At 44.6% G+C, this 13469-nt stretch overlaps 3 protein-coding genes across 4 annotated transcripts; 1 reads left to right on the top strand and 2 right to left on the bottom strand.

Moving 5' to 3' along the window:
• Positions 1-2219: 2219 nt before the first annotated feature.
• LOC134028491 (putative sodium-coupled neutral amino acid transporter 8) lies at positions 2220-6372 on the bottom strand. Its single transcript, XM_062472074.1, has 10 exons — positions 5785-6372; positions 5089-5287; positions 4670-4826; positions 4287-4391; positions 4138-4195; positions 3938-4052; positions 3576-3723; positions 3239-3441; positions 3034-3085; positions 2220-2935 (listed from the first exon to the last, which is right to left on the bottom strand). The coding sequence occupies exons 1-10, from the start codon at positions 5971-5973 to the stop codon at positions 2833-2835; spliced, it is 1329 nt and encodes a 442-aa protein (XP_062328058.1). The 5' UTR covers positions 5974-6372; the 3' UTR covers positions 2220-2832.
• A 573-nt stretch (positions 6373-6945) lies between these two features.
• Positions 6946-7989, bottom strand: LOC134028498 (cilia- and flagella-associated protein 90-like). Its single transcript, XM_062472088.1, has 3 exons — positions 7646-7989; positions 7407-7520; positions 6946-7163 (listed from the first exon to the last, which is right to left on the bottom strand). Exons 1-3 carry the CDS (start codon positions 7736-7738, stop codon positions 6990-6992), a joined length of 381 nt encoding a protein of 126 aa, XP_062328072.1. The 5' UTR covers positions 7739-7989; the 3' UTR covers positions 6946-6989.
• A 159-nt stretch (positions 7990-8148) lies between these two features.
• dnaaf1 (dynein axonemal assembly factor 1) lies at positions 8149-12741 on the top strand. Of its 2 annotated transcripts, XM_062472073.1 has the most exons (11): positions 8149-8431; positions 8555-8648; positions 8735-8826; positions 8954-9175; positions 9244-9410; positions 9528-9649; positions 9741-9907; positions 10047-10486; positions 10547-10906; positions 11089-11148; positions 12133-12741. In XM_062472073.1, the coding sequence occupies exons 1-11, from the start codon at positions 8305-8307 to the stop codon at positions 12394-12396; spliced, it is 2115 nt and encodes a 704-aa protein (XP_062328057.1). In that variant the 5' UTR covers positions 8149-8304; the 3' UTR covers positions 12397-12741. The 2 variants fall into 2 exon arrangements, with proteins under 2 accessions (XP_062328057.1, XP_062328056.1); XM_062472072.1 differs by having other exon boundaries at positions 10047-10906.
• The last annotated feature ends 728 nt before the right edge of the window (positions 12742-13469 follow it).

Below are 13469 nucleotides of genomic sequence, written 5' to 3'. Positions count from 1 at the left end.
TGTTCTGGTCATTGCTGTGTAGACAAATGATGAGTGATAGGGGCTATCCGAAAGGCCAGCCCTTTACCAGACAGCTCTTCCTATACCTTTAGACCCAAAGTTCCAGGCTGAAGACTACAAGGGCCAGGGGGTTTGTGATGGCCTTAATTAGACATGATAATGCTTCGTTTACTAGTCTGAGAGAAAAGCATAAGAAAAAAGAGCATTCTACCCAAACTGGCCTCAGGCATGTACATCTGTGCTGTCTCCCCATGTCCCCAATCAGCTGCAGTGGAAGTGAGCAAGACATCCTCACAGGACAGCTCTTTAACACTTTTCGTTGAGTGCATTTTGTGTTTACTAAGAGAATGCTGTGTTAAGTGGTGTATTAACATGTAATAATATGTTCACTGCCAGCTTGTTGTTCTTCCTAGGGCTTTATTGGGACTTTGTCCCTTTAATTCACATTATCTTAAGATCCTTTTCAATATTCACATGAAAAAACACAGGTCCTCCCTATCCAAACTGAATTTAATGTGTGACTGTGTTTAATTTTTATAGTATGTTGTGATTGGATGATGTGTGTTGTCATGTTGGGACTGGAAGTGGTGTTATCATATGTTTGGATTGGATGGTGCATTCAAGACAGTAGAGAGAAAAATGACCTGTGTGTGTGTGTGTGTGTGTGTGTGTGTGTAACACGTTGACACTTCTTGTACATTCTGGAGACTAGATGCAGGACACCCTTTTTATTCTCTATCACACACATTATTTCTGCCCGGGAGTTTCTTTCCCCCCTGATGGTTATGAACATCCGATTACATGTGATTAGGAGGACAAGAGATGAGCGCATCCCTTGACTGTCAACTCCATTACTGAACAGCAGACAGGGAGATGAGAGATGAAAAGATGGCAAGTTATGGATGAAGAGAGGGGCAGGATTTCCAGAGGAGTAAAGATGCCTGATAGATAAGAGCACACAGCCTGGTTTTAGGTGTCATGTTGTAAAGCAGTGTGGACTGCACTGTGTCAAAGGTTGGGTCAAAGGACAGGCATTCAGTCTTATTAGATACTTGCGTGAGACATTTTGAATCAAATAGATACCATACAATTGCACAAACAAACAAAAAACACTTTAAATGCACACAACGCGATAACAAAGTAATTAGCCTGATCAAAAAGTTTGATTGAAAATCTCAGGGTGGTGTTCGCTTAATCTAGCAGACATGCTGAACATTGAGTTTTATTTTAATTAAATTTTTCACAAACTCCAATCTACTGCTTTGCCTACCCTCACAATTAACATATCCTCTCATCAGCTTGCAAGCTGTCAGTGTGTGTGTGTGTGTGTGTAAGTGTGTGTGTGTGATCTTAGGCTGCCCACATCACATTGATTAACAGCCAGTTCCGCTGTCTTCAGGATGAAACATTCTTTGACTACTGTCTCATTTGCATAATAATAGTCATCACAAAATGGTCTTGTAATTGTGGCAATTTATTCAATTTAGGGAATTTAATTTTCCAAGGGCAAATGTGATGGAAGATATGCTTTGTATTATCACTGTAGAGAGCATGCAAGAATCATTCTTACAGTAGCCTATGGGTGTTTGTGTGTGTGTGTGTGTGTGTGTGTATGTGTAACCTTGCTTCCTTGGGCAGGGTTAGATAGGTTATGATTGTCATTATGGAGATGAGAAGCCTTTATCTCCACGGCGATGAGCCCTTATCACCATGGTGACAGGGGATCTTGACCCCTGGCTGAGTGGGTGGGTGATGAGCCCAGGTGAAGGAGAGGACTCTGTCACCTTGTGTGTGTGTGTGTATGCATGTGTGTGTATGCGTGTGTCTGTGTGAGTGCATGTGTGGATGTGGGGGGTGCATGTGGGGGGTGCTGTCAGCAGGCTGATATGTGGTTTCCAGGTATGTCTTTCTGTGCACAGATATACTGCTTATATCCCGCTCTGCCACATAACTCACTCACACCCCAACCCACACCCCTGCAACCCCCCCCCCCACCTCCCACACACACATACACACTCATACACCCCCCCACCCAGCCTCACACACAAACACACACAAAATCTCTGCCATAACTCCAATGCCTGGTGTCACTGAACAATAAAACAGTGATATTCAGCATGTCTCAGTTGTCAGGCAATGCAGCACCAGAACACAAACTCAATGATGTAGACCACTACAAGTCTTCAGTTTACTATACACTACAGAACAATACACTACATGACAATACATTTTAAAATACTCTACGTCAGTGTAGTGTAGTGTGTCACATTACACTACACTGTGTAGTATGCACTGTAACACTACTTTACACTATTGTACATTACACTACATTATACTATTCCATACCATATAATTTATGAAATAAAATGTTTGTTTATCAATGGCAATGTGCAGTTGCGTTTTATTGTGTTTCTAAATAAAGAGAATTCAGAATCAGTTCTTTGAGAACATGAGTTATCTTGAGAACAGAGACCAGAAGAGTCTCCCTGTGCAACACTGCCCCCTGGCTGCAGTAATCAAACTGTAATGGACCCTGCTGAGTAAAGAACACAAGCACAATTGACTTAATTGAGCCCCTTTTTTCCAACCCAGACAAAAAATATAGCACACTTAAAACATACATTTGTAAAACAATAACCTAAACATGCTCAATTGACAGCTTGTGTGTGCACTCCTTTTCCATTAGAAACAATCCTGTAATTATAAGATGTCACATTTAACTCTACTATATAGCATACTATATGGTGTGCTATGTCATACACTATATGAAATAATACTGTATATCATATATACTATACATTATACACCCCCTAAAGCTGCTCCTGCTGCTGATCAGAACTTCTGGAAGAGCTCCATGATGGCTATTGTGGTGCTTTGTCCAAAGATGAAGGCTCCAACCACAATAGTGACCACACCCCACACTGTCAGTACCACCCTGCACAGAAACAGAGAAAAGCATGGGGTGGGGGTTTCATTGTTACTCTTCTACCTCTTGGCTCTGAATGTTCAGTGTTTCAACTACACTGGGCTTACCGAACTCTGTGAGACACAGGTTCTGACTGCATGAGGAACACGAGACACAGACCTGTGCACACACATACACACATAAATGAGCATTAGTGGACACAGGTTGTAATAGTCTTGGCCTTAATACATTTGTTTAGTTTTTTGATAAAGATCTGCATTTTTTTAAATGGATGCTGACAGACCATTACTCAAACATACACCTCCATCTTACCGGGGAAGATGAAGATGAAGAAAGCGCTGATCCCTCCGATGACCCCGATGACCTCACTCATGTCAGGAACAAACATGGCGATGAGGAGCGTGATGGTGATCCAGACCACCGTAAGAATCACTCTGCATCGTCTCTCAAAGGAATGTGTGACCACACCATGACGCCGGCGCTGAACACGCTGCATCAGGTCCAGGATCACTGACCTAGGACAGGGACAGAGAGAAAGGCAGAGAGAGAAAAATGGAGACAGAGAGTTACAGTAGTGTAATTAAGGCCTACCTACCCTGTTGTGTTACTTAGACCTACCTGTCCAGTACGTAATTAAGGCCTACTGTACCTGCCCAGTAGTAGAATAATGGGATAGATAGTGATGATTGAGATTCCAAACAGGAGTCTGGCAATGATCATGACAACATCATTTCCAGGATATGACATAAGAATGTCAGATGCTACAACGCGTCCAAATGTCAGGAAGCCGAACACACCTGAGAGAGATGATGGAATGGATGGAGAGGGGGATGGAAAAAGAGAGAAATTATGTAGGAAGATAGGGATAAAAAATGTAGGGAAAGGGAGATGGAGAGAGAGAAGGGTAGATGGTGAGATGTAGCAAACAGATGGAGCTGAGTCATGTTTGTTCTAAACTATTGCTGTGGTGAGTGTGACCGAGTTTGTCTCCTGATTGACATGTGAGCTGACCTGTAAGAGTGTAGATGAGCAGGCAGAAAAACATAGATATGACGGAGATGACCACCCAGTGGGAGAGTTTCTTGTTCTCCATGCTGCTATAAATGGCAATACAGGCTTCATGGCACTGTAACACACATAGACACATATGAAGCACCCCTAACACTAGACATAATGACAGTACTTCAAATATTTTAAAACTTGAACTGTACCTGAAAGCCGAAACAGATGGTGGGCACAACACTGAACATCGACGCCCATGAGCCTATGCTAAAAATATACAACACAAAGAATATTTATGAATGACCATTATACTATAATTCATCATTCTTAATTATAGCCTACACACACAATTACCAACCCTTGGCTGTGCTCTGGGGTGATGATGGCTGTATGGTCCTCCATTAAGTAATATTTTACAATAACAGCCACACAGAGGTATGTAGCTGCTAGGGTGCCCAACACACTAAATGAGAGAGAGACAGAGAGAGATAAAGAGCGTGTGGGAGAGAGAGAGAGAGAGAGAGAGAGAGAGAGGGGGGGGGGGGGGGGGTTAATACAGTTACAAAAGGCATTCCCTTCTTCTGTGGAGCCCTGACCCAGCTGCCTAAGTTTTCTGTTCCAGGTGTACCTGGAGTATTTCCTGTTCTTTGCTTACTAGGTATATTATCTGTTCCTTATCCTGTTCCTGGCTTATCTGGTATATATTTCCTATATCTGGTGTAGTTCCAGTTTCTGATATACCTGGTGTATTTTTGTATGCCAATCTCTTTAGGAATAGAGAGGGGGAGGATGAAGATGAGGCACATGAGAAAAAGGGCGAAGCGCTGGTCTGTATACCAGTGATATGGCATCTCCACCTCGCTGGACCCAGTCACAGCATCATACAGGGATACACACACTGAAACACACATGTCACAGTACCACACCAAAGGTTAAACACACATCAACTTCTTAAAACACATAAAACACAAAGACACTGGTTTACCTCAGGTAAAATAAAAATGTTGGTGGGTACATTCAGGAATACCATTTGTGAGTGGTCAGTACTTCATGAGGACCATAACGCTGTTGTGTGGTAGTTGAGAGGACATTGCTGATTAAGAGGTAGTTGTGTGGTAGTTGCATGGTCGTTATGTGGTTGTGGTAGTTATGTGACCTACGTTTTTCCAGCTGGTCCTGCACCACCACCAGGAAGGCCACAGAGATCATAAAGAGGTTGAAACAGAAGCAGACCTCACACAGCTGGCCAATCGCGCCTCCACACACCTCCCGCACCACGTCCTGATAGGTGTTCTGTCTACTAACTGAGGAGGCATAGCCCAGGATCACCAGTCCACTAATTAGGAACACCAGTGACACCTGAGGGGGGTGATAATAGACATAATGACATACATACAATATTAAACTCTAATGTCTACAGTGTCTAGTAGCCTTATCCCTTCTCTTAGCTCAGCTGTCACATGATGGCTCCTGGGTGTGTGCAGTGAGGGCTCATTAGAACAAGCATGTTAAAAGATGCCTGTCATTCACACAGAGGAGAGGATCTCTACCTATACATGCTCATCACAAACCACAACTGGGTGAGAAGTAGGCCCACAATATGTTGCTGATATGTTTGAACACATTTTATCTTGAGTTATTATTTTTTTAACACTGTAGAGATGAGAAAATTCACAACAGAGGCTTACTTGAAACAAAAACAGTTTAAATTTATTGATGCAAAAGCTACTGCAATGCAGTTTCCCTAGAGTCTAATTCAATAGGACACCACTGCAGGCAAAGCACATGACATGTTGTGTAACTAGCATGGACATCTTAAACATATTGGTTTTGATTTTAGGAGGATGTTACCACACCATTTCCACGCTGACAGCTGTGTTTATTCCCCCAGCTTTCTCGAAGGCCCATGGAAAGTTGAGCAGCCCCGCACCCAGGGCAGACTTCAGCATGATGAAGATGGCACCGAACGAACCAAGGCGTGGGGGGTCCGCGTGCGACGCAGATCTTGCCAGCAGGCAGATACTCTCACGGGCTAGTTCTTCCATTTTCGACTACACGAGACCCACTATAGTCTGTTTCTCCAGTTCAGATGCCGGCCCCGGGCAGTCAGAACACCAACAAGCCAAAGAGCGCGCGATGACCGGCGGGAATGGTTTTGAAATAAACGTGAAGCGTGTCCGAAGTTTCTCTAGTCATCCAAGCGAAGATACCAAGCTATACTCTGCCAGTTAACTTTTAAGATGCAAAATTGTCTGAAATGTATGACGGCAATATATATGCTGTACAGTATATATCCCCGAAGTTGTTCTGCATGCGCTTATTGCAGCCAATACCGGGGAATGGCTTTAATTAGTAAGCCAAACCGAGGCAGTCTCAATTAAAACATTTCACCACGAGGTGTAAGAATTCACACAAAGTTGTTAAAATGTCTCTGTAGGATCTCTCAAGGACTTCCGTGTGTGTATGTTTGACCGTGAAGATATGTAGGCCTAGTAGCCCTATTGCCTATAGGCCTGTGTGTGCAATGTAGCCTAATGTGTGACGAGCTTTATATTTTCCTTAATATGTATCTGAGTCTACAGACATGTATTCGGAAGAATTTGGAAGGAGGTTGACAGCTTTCAGATATTCAGTGTAGGGCAGGCAGGGACAGTAGGCCTACACCGTCAGTGCAAATTCAGAAACATGTTTCCCTGAGATGTGATTCATAAAAAGTTATGTAGGCCCATGTGCAGGCCCGTAGCCAGCCTAGTGGAAGGGGGGTTCTTTCCCCCCCCAAAGTGGACCTTTTTGCAGTTTTTCCCCTCATTTATGAGGTAATGGGGGGTGGGGGTAATAAGCCAAGGGTCTGTCTGCTTTGACAGATATGCAGCTCGTTTGAAAAGTATTGAATCAGGAGCAGGTCTGAATTGACAGCATTAGCGTGGAGACATCTGTCAGTCACACAGCACATTGGGTCATGCCCCCATGGTTTATTGGACTATTTCGGTTTATATATGCAGGAAAACTATATTAGTCTGATTAAAACTATGCAGTTCATGTTTTATTGAAGTCAACATTTTTAATTCAGCTCTGCCATCTCTGTCTGCAGGGGGATGCCGGTCCCTCGAGAGCGGAAGAAACCCTTCTTGATCAACTGCACACGGACGTTCTTTTTGTAAGGGGGCTCAAGGGGCTTGTTCACACGCCAACCGTACACACTGGACGAGAGGACGGGCACCTGGCGAGACCTTTCCTGTAGCATATCAGGGTTTGTATCATCATCATCATGGCCCACCATAATCGCCCTTATCAATGTTAACATTACTGTCTTTATACCCCCCTCTTTTGACCCCTTACATTCCTTCTTCCCTCCCCCATCATCTTAATTAAACATAATTAGCCTACTATTTGTGTGTGTCTCGTTCCCCTATAAAGTGACCGATGAAAGAGCAGCGCAGGTAGGCCTCCAACATGCCCCCTGGTGCCTCCAGCTCACCTCCTTGTAGATGTTCAGAGTCAGGTTAACAGCCTTGTCATCCCGAGACACCCTGGGGTCGTAGCCCTGTCTGGGATGAAACACCGCGTCGTACACCCTTCCCTGGTCCTCACACTGGCAAGCATAGAGTGACATGTTGTCTTTAACGGAAATCGCCCATACATTTTAGTTGGAGACCATTACTTAGGCCTTCATTCAGTGAAGAATCCGTCCCCCCCATAAAGACCTGCCATGCCTACCTTAGGTGGTGCGCGCTGGAAGTAGGTGGAGTCGGCCACCAAGTCTAGCTCGAACTGTGTGAAGCCGCGCGGCTGTGTGCCAGTGTGCTGCATGTCACCACGGAATATTATTCAAATATTCCTCCTTAAACTTTAGGTGGAAAGCGATAGCACCTTAAAAATGATTGAATTACGCCAATAACCCTATTACGTCATTGTTCGCCGTTTCAATTATGTCATAAGGAGTAATGTATATGAAGTTTATGATAAAGTTGTTCTAAATTGATATTCTAATAATTGAGTAGCGCAGACAAACACCAGTGTATCGCTACCTGACAGTTTTACATATTATTTATGTATTTTCTCGTTACTCACAGGTTATAAGTCTATAGTCTATATATTAGCATACTGACTCAGAATTGAGTAATAAATGAGGAACGTCAACGTTTTTAATCCAATTAAAATAATCGAGGGCGGTCCTTGTCTGATGTTTCCCTGTTGTCATGGAAACACGGAGACGCGTTACAGTGCAGTGCGAGAGGCTTTGGAGAGTGATAAACTTACTGAAAAAAAATACCAACAAGCTTTACAGCTAATTATTGTTTAAAATATTATTTAAAACTATCCAAGTAGCAAGTTATTTAAAGGGTTACAAAGGTGTTAGATTTGAAATATCCACAATGCATCCCAAACTAAAAGAATCCGGCGAGGCCAACGTTGAGAAGCCAAACAAGGAGGCGATAACAAATTTGCTGCAAGCCGGTGATGCAGTGCTTCTGGAGACAGAGTCAACTTCCGATCAACACGGTCAGTTCAAATTAGGCGACTGAAATGGGATATGAAAAACATTACATTTATGTAATGTACAGTATAATGTTACCCATTGTTCTGCTTTGACATAGCTAGTTGTGTATATTCTTGCCTCCACAGAAGACCTGCACTCTGAAGTACAAACTAAGCATGAAGATCAACGGACGCAAGTCCTTTCTCAGACAGACAAAAATGAGAAGGAATTAGGGCCAAGGTGAAGACCGGTGGAAGGCAAAACCTTTTGAACACATTGCCAGCCCTATTGACCAAATATTAATGAATGAGCTTGTCTTAACACAGGATCACAAAGAAATTTCTGAAGGATCACTGCAAGCTGAATAAACTTTATGTGACCCCACGTCTGAATGACGCATTGTACCTACACTACAAAGGTAGTCTAGCCAAATTATTACACCAATAGAACTTAAAACGTCCTTATCTGGTTTGAGATGGTAGCAGACAATGTATGTTAGTGCATGGGTTATGGGTAGCAGTGTAAATCTCCTCCTGTTCCCAAAGGCTTCTCTGTCATAGAGAATCTGGAAGAATATACTGGGCTGAAGTGTCTGTGGCTGGAGTGTAATGGACTGCAGCGCATCCAGAACCTGGAGGCCCAGACGGACCTGCGCTGTCTGTACCTGCACCAGAACCTCATCCACAAGCTGGAGAACCTCGAAATGCTCAGCAAGCTGAGCAGCCTCAATGTTTGCAACAACTACATACACACTGTGGAGAACATATGTAAGTTGGTCAGCCTTCACTGTGTGTTTTGTGTGTGTACAGCATCTAAGGAGGGTGTGTTTCCCCAGCTTGCCTCCCCGAGCTGAACACCTTGCAGATATCCCATAATAAGCTGGAGACATCAGCAGATCTGGAGCACCTGAAGAGTTGCCCTTCTATCAGTGTGCTGGATCTGTCACACAACCAGCTGAAGGACCCGGACATACTCAACGTACTGGAGGCCATGCCCCAACTGGTCTGACATCACATCCTGGCTTTGCCTTTTATAGTGCTAAGATATTGGTGTGATCACTCTACCTTGCCTTTAATGGTGTTAATATGCTGGTGTGTTTGTTTCTCCTTGATGTTCTAGCGTGTTCTAAGCCTGATGGGAAATGAAGTGGTCAGGAAGGTCTTGAACTACAGGAAGACTGTGATTGTGCGTCTCAAACAACTCACCTACCTGGATGACAGGCCCGTGTTCCCCAAGGACAGGTGAGCTGTCTGGGCTTAGCCTGGATTTTTGGTGTTACTCAGCATGGTGAGAGGGTGTTCTTGGGGCTTAAGGATTGGCTGCTGTGCACAGGGCGTGTGCAGAGGCATGGGCTGCAGGGGGGCTAGAGGCAGAGCGCAGGGAGAGGGAATCCTGGGAGACACGTGACAGGAGGAGGATCCAGGACGGTCTGGACGCCATGGCAACCATTAGAGAAAAAGCACTGGAGAGGCGTCGTCTTCGAGAGCTACAGGAGAGAGGTAGGCATACATACTTTTTCACATGCACCACACACTGTAGTGAACTTTGGGGCCTTTTTTACACACAAAAACAGACACACACACATACATATACTATAATGTACGCTTAGCTTGATAAGTGTTTGCTTGTTTTTTCCAGACAATGGTGAAGACTCAGTCACAGACCCAGAGGAAAGCCAGGGCCCCAATGAGGACAGCAAGGGCCCCAGTGAGGTGAACCAGGTCCCCAGTGAGGAGAGCCAGGACCCCAATGAGGAGAGCCAGGGCCCCAATGAGGTGAACCAGGTCCCCAGTGAGGAGAGCCAGGGCCCCAGTGAGGTGAACCAGGTCCCCAGTGAGGAGAGCCAGGGCCCCAGTGAGGTGAACCAGGTCCCCAGTGAGGAGAGCCAGGGCCCCAGTGAGGTGAACCAGGTCCCCAGTGAGGAGAGCCAAGGCCCCAGTGAGGTGAACCAGGTCCCCAGTGAGGAGAGCCAGGGCCCCAGTGAGGTGAACCAGGGCCTGCACCAGGGGGAGAAGATCCAGGCTTTTGTCCAGGACTGTCTTGAAGCCCATGAGGAGTTTTTACAGACACAAAGAGGACTTTCAGAGAGAGAGGAGCAGAACAAAGACCCGTTAGTGAGAGAGGAGCAGAGGAACGACCCGTTAGTGAGAGAGGAGCAGAGGAAAGACCCGTTAGTGAGAGAGGAGCAGAGGAAAGACCCGTTAGTGAGAGAGGAGCAGAAGAAAGACCAGTCGGAAAAAGAACAGTTAGATATTTCTGTGACAAGCCCAGCAGACAGAGACCAGGTTGAGACAGAAGAGGCGAAGCCAGAGCAGTCAGAATGTAGACAACCATTCCTTGGCAGGAGAGCTCCCTCTCAGGACACTGCCAAGCCCAACCCTGGCCCCATGATGACAGAACCTCTCTCTCACGGCCCTGGCCCCATGGTGACAGAACTGGAGGAGGCAGAGCTCCTAGAGACCATCCACCTCGACACCCGTCCCCCATTAAGGATTGATGTGAGTTGCATACCGAGCAGTACAGTCCATTGTATTTACGAGTGCATATTCATATACAGATACAAACAGGTGTCATTAGAAAGGTTAATAGATTTAATACATTATACATTGGATGATTGTATTGCTGTAGTTGCTGTGAGTGTGTAAGGAGAGGTGCTGTTGTCCCTTCCTGCTCCTCTTAGGACCTTCCAGATCTGGAGGATGTAGAAGATCCAAAAACCACCTGTGCTTTCTTCTCCCAGGTATGTCATCTTACCCCCCACTCCAACCTAAATACACACATTTACATTTAGTTATTTAGCAGACGCTCTTATCCAGAGCGACTTACAGTAAGTACAGTGACATTCTCCCCCGAGGCAAGTAGGGTGAAGTGCCTTGCCCAAGGACACAACGTCATTCGGCACAGCCGGTAATCGAACCTGTAACCTTCAGATTACTAGCCCGACTCCCTAACCGCTCAGCCACCTGATTCCCCGATACACATCTCGATGCACTGCCAACGATCCGATACATTACATTTACATTTAGTCATTTAGCAGACGCTCTTATCCAGAGCGACTTACAGTAAGTACAGGGACATTCCCCCCGAGGCAAGTAGGGTGAAGTGCCTTGCCCAAGGACACAACGTCATTTGAAACGGCCGGGAATCGAACCAGCAACCTTCGGATTACTGGCGCAATTCCTTAACCGCTCAGCCACCTGACTCCCCTGGACACACACACTGACACACACACACAGACACACAGACATGACATATTCGCTCACACACTGTGACAGCCAGAGTCAGACCGCTGAGACACATACAATTCAGGAGGTCTGAGACAGAAAATGGTGAATTGCACTGCAGTGCATTTTAATGAACAAAGGAAATGTTTTCAAAGTGAGAAACAGAAGTAGTCCTTTTCACAGTGCTTCTCCTCAGGGAGCTTTGATCCACCTGGGTTGGTCGCACATGCCGGTACATGAGTCACAAATCACTCATTTTCAGTAATCAGACTAAAGTACTCATGCCAGAATCCAGTTCTCACCCTCGCTCTCTGTCCCCCTGAGGTCTTCAGGCTCCGCTTTTGTTGAGGGGGGTGCTGATTATCTGATTAAGTCGTAGCCCTATGGCTTTCACTGTGCACACATACAAACACATACTGTATACATACATGTAGTTTCACTAAACAAAGACCTGGTTTCTGAGGTGTAGTTTTTTCTGATCTGACCCTCCATGTTTGCAGTGGGAGTCCCGACCAAAGATAGAGATCCTGTCAGGGGATGATGAAGATCCAAAAAGGTGTCTGCCGGCCACACCCACCTCAGAGCCAGAACCCCACCAACTGTTCTTCAGGGTCTGTGACAATGCACCAATCACACCCTCCACCAATCCCATGGTAGCATTAGATCCAGATGCTGGGAATGCCACAGAGCAACCACAGGTAGAATCCCAACTGAACCACGAGCCCAGCTGCAGACCACACTGTCTCATAGAGGAATTAGATTGACCTCTAATCCTAAGATTTGCACCAGCCAAGCCTTGTACCTACCCCTAGAATTGTTAACATTTCAACTACTTGGTGGTGACGTTATTTGCAGGATCAGGCCTCAAGTATAACAGATACTGTGGAATCTCAAACATCAAGAGAGCTTGTGAATGGATTATTTTATGATTGGTTTATTGTTTATCCATGAAGTTTCCTATGATCTGCCTAACCAATGAATAGTTATACTGAGGCGTCAGCATCACTCCCATAATTTGTCAAATCAAATCATAAAATGTTGTATCAAAATGTTATATAATTTTATAATTATATAATTTGTACTGAATTGAGTTATCTACCAATAAACTTTCTTAATATTCAAATCACTATTGAGTCAATGAGTTTTAATGTTTACGGTTTACAGGACACACATAACATGTATTTATGTCCTGTCCTATTGCTACCACTAGATGGTTCTACTCCTGAAATGTTGAATTGACTCAGCCTTATGCAAATAGATAAGATAATTTTGATGGATAATGTGATGTATGATGACTTTGTCAAAGTGCTTTGATGTAATTATTCATTTAAACAATATTTTACAAAAATGTCAAATAGTAACATCTAGCAGCATTGAATGACCACAGGTCAGGGGTCAGGTACAATGCCATATGGCCTTCTGACCAGAGACTGGACCAGATGCAGGACACAGACTCACACTGTCATTAGACAGTAACAAGGAACCAAACAACAGATAAACAATCCTTGAATGATCCATCTGTCTTTATGTCTCCTTGTAGAGACCTACACACATACGCATGCTCAAGCAAAATAGACAGCTGTGCTCTTATGTCTGATTTAGTCAAAGACAATGTTGTCATTTTTAATTTCCCCTCTTCTTATTTGGCATGTGTGGGATATTCAGGGATTGTGGATTTCCTGGTGCTTTGTGGGACAGTGTGTGGGCTGGGATAGCCCAGAGCATCATGAACAAAGACGGATGAGATTCATCTGTTCATGTTACCGTACAGTTATAAAATGGCTTATACATAAACACACAGAAAGAAGAAAAAAACAGACACATTATTAAACAGGAA

Source organism: Osmerus eperlanus, chromosome 10 (genome assembly GCF_963692335.1).
Source record: "Osmerus eperlanus chromosome 10, fOsmEpe2.1, whole genome shotgun sequence".
In the NCBI taxonomy this organism is placed as follows: domain Eukaryota; kingdom Metazoa; phylum Chordata; class Actinopteri; order Osmeriformes; family Osmeridae; genus Osmerus; species Osmerus eperlanus.
The sequence above is the reverse complement of the archived record's forward strand: the minus strand, read 5'-3'. Positions and strand labels throughout refer to the sequence as shown.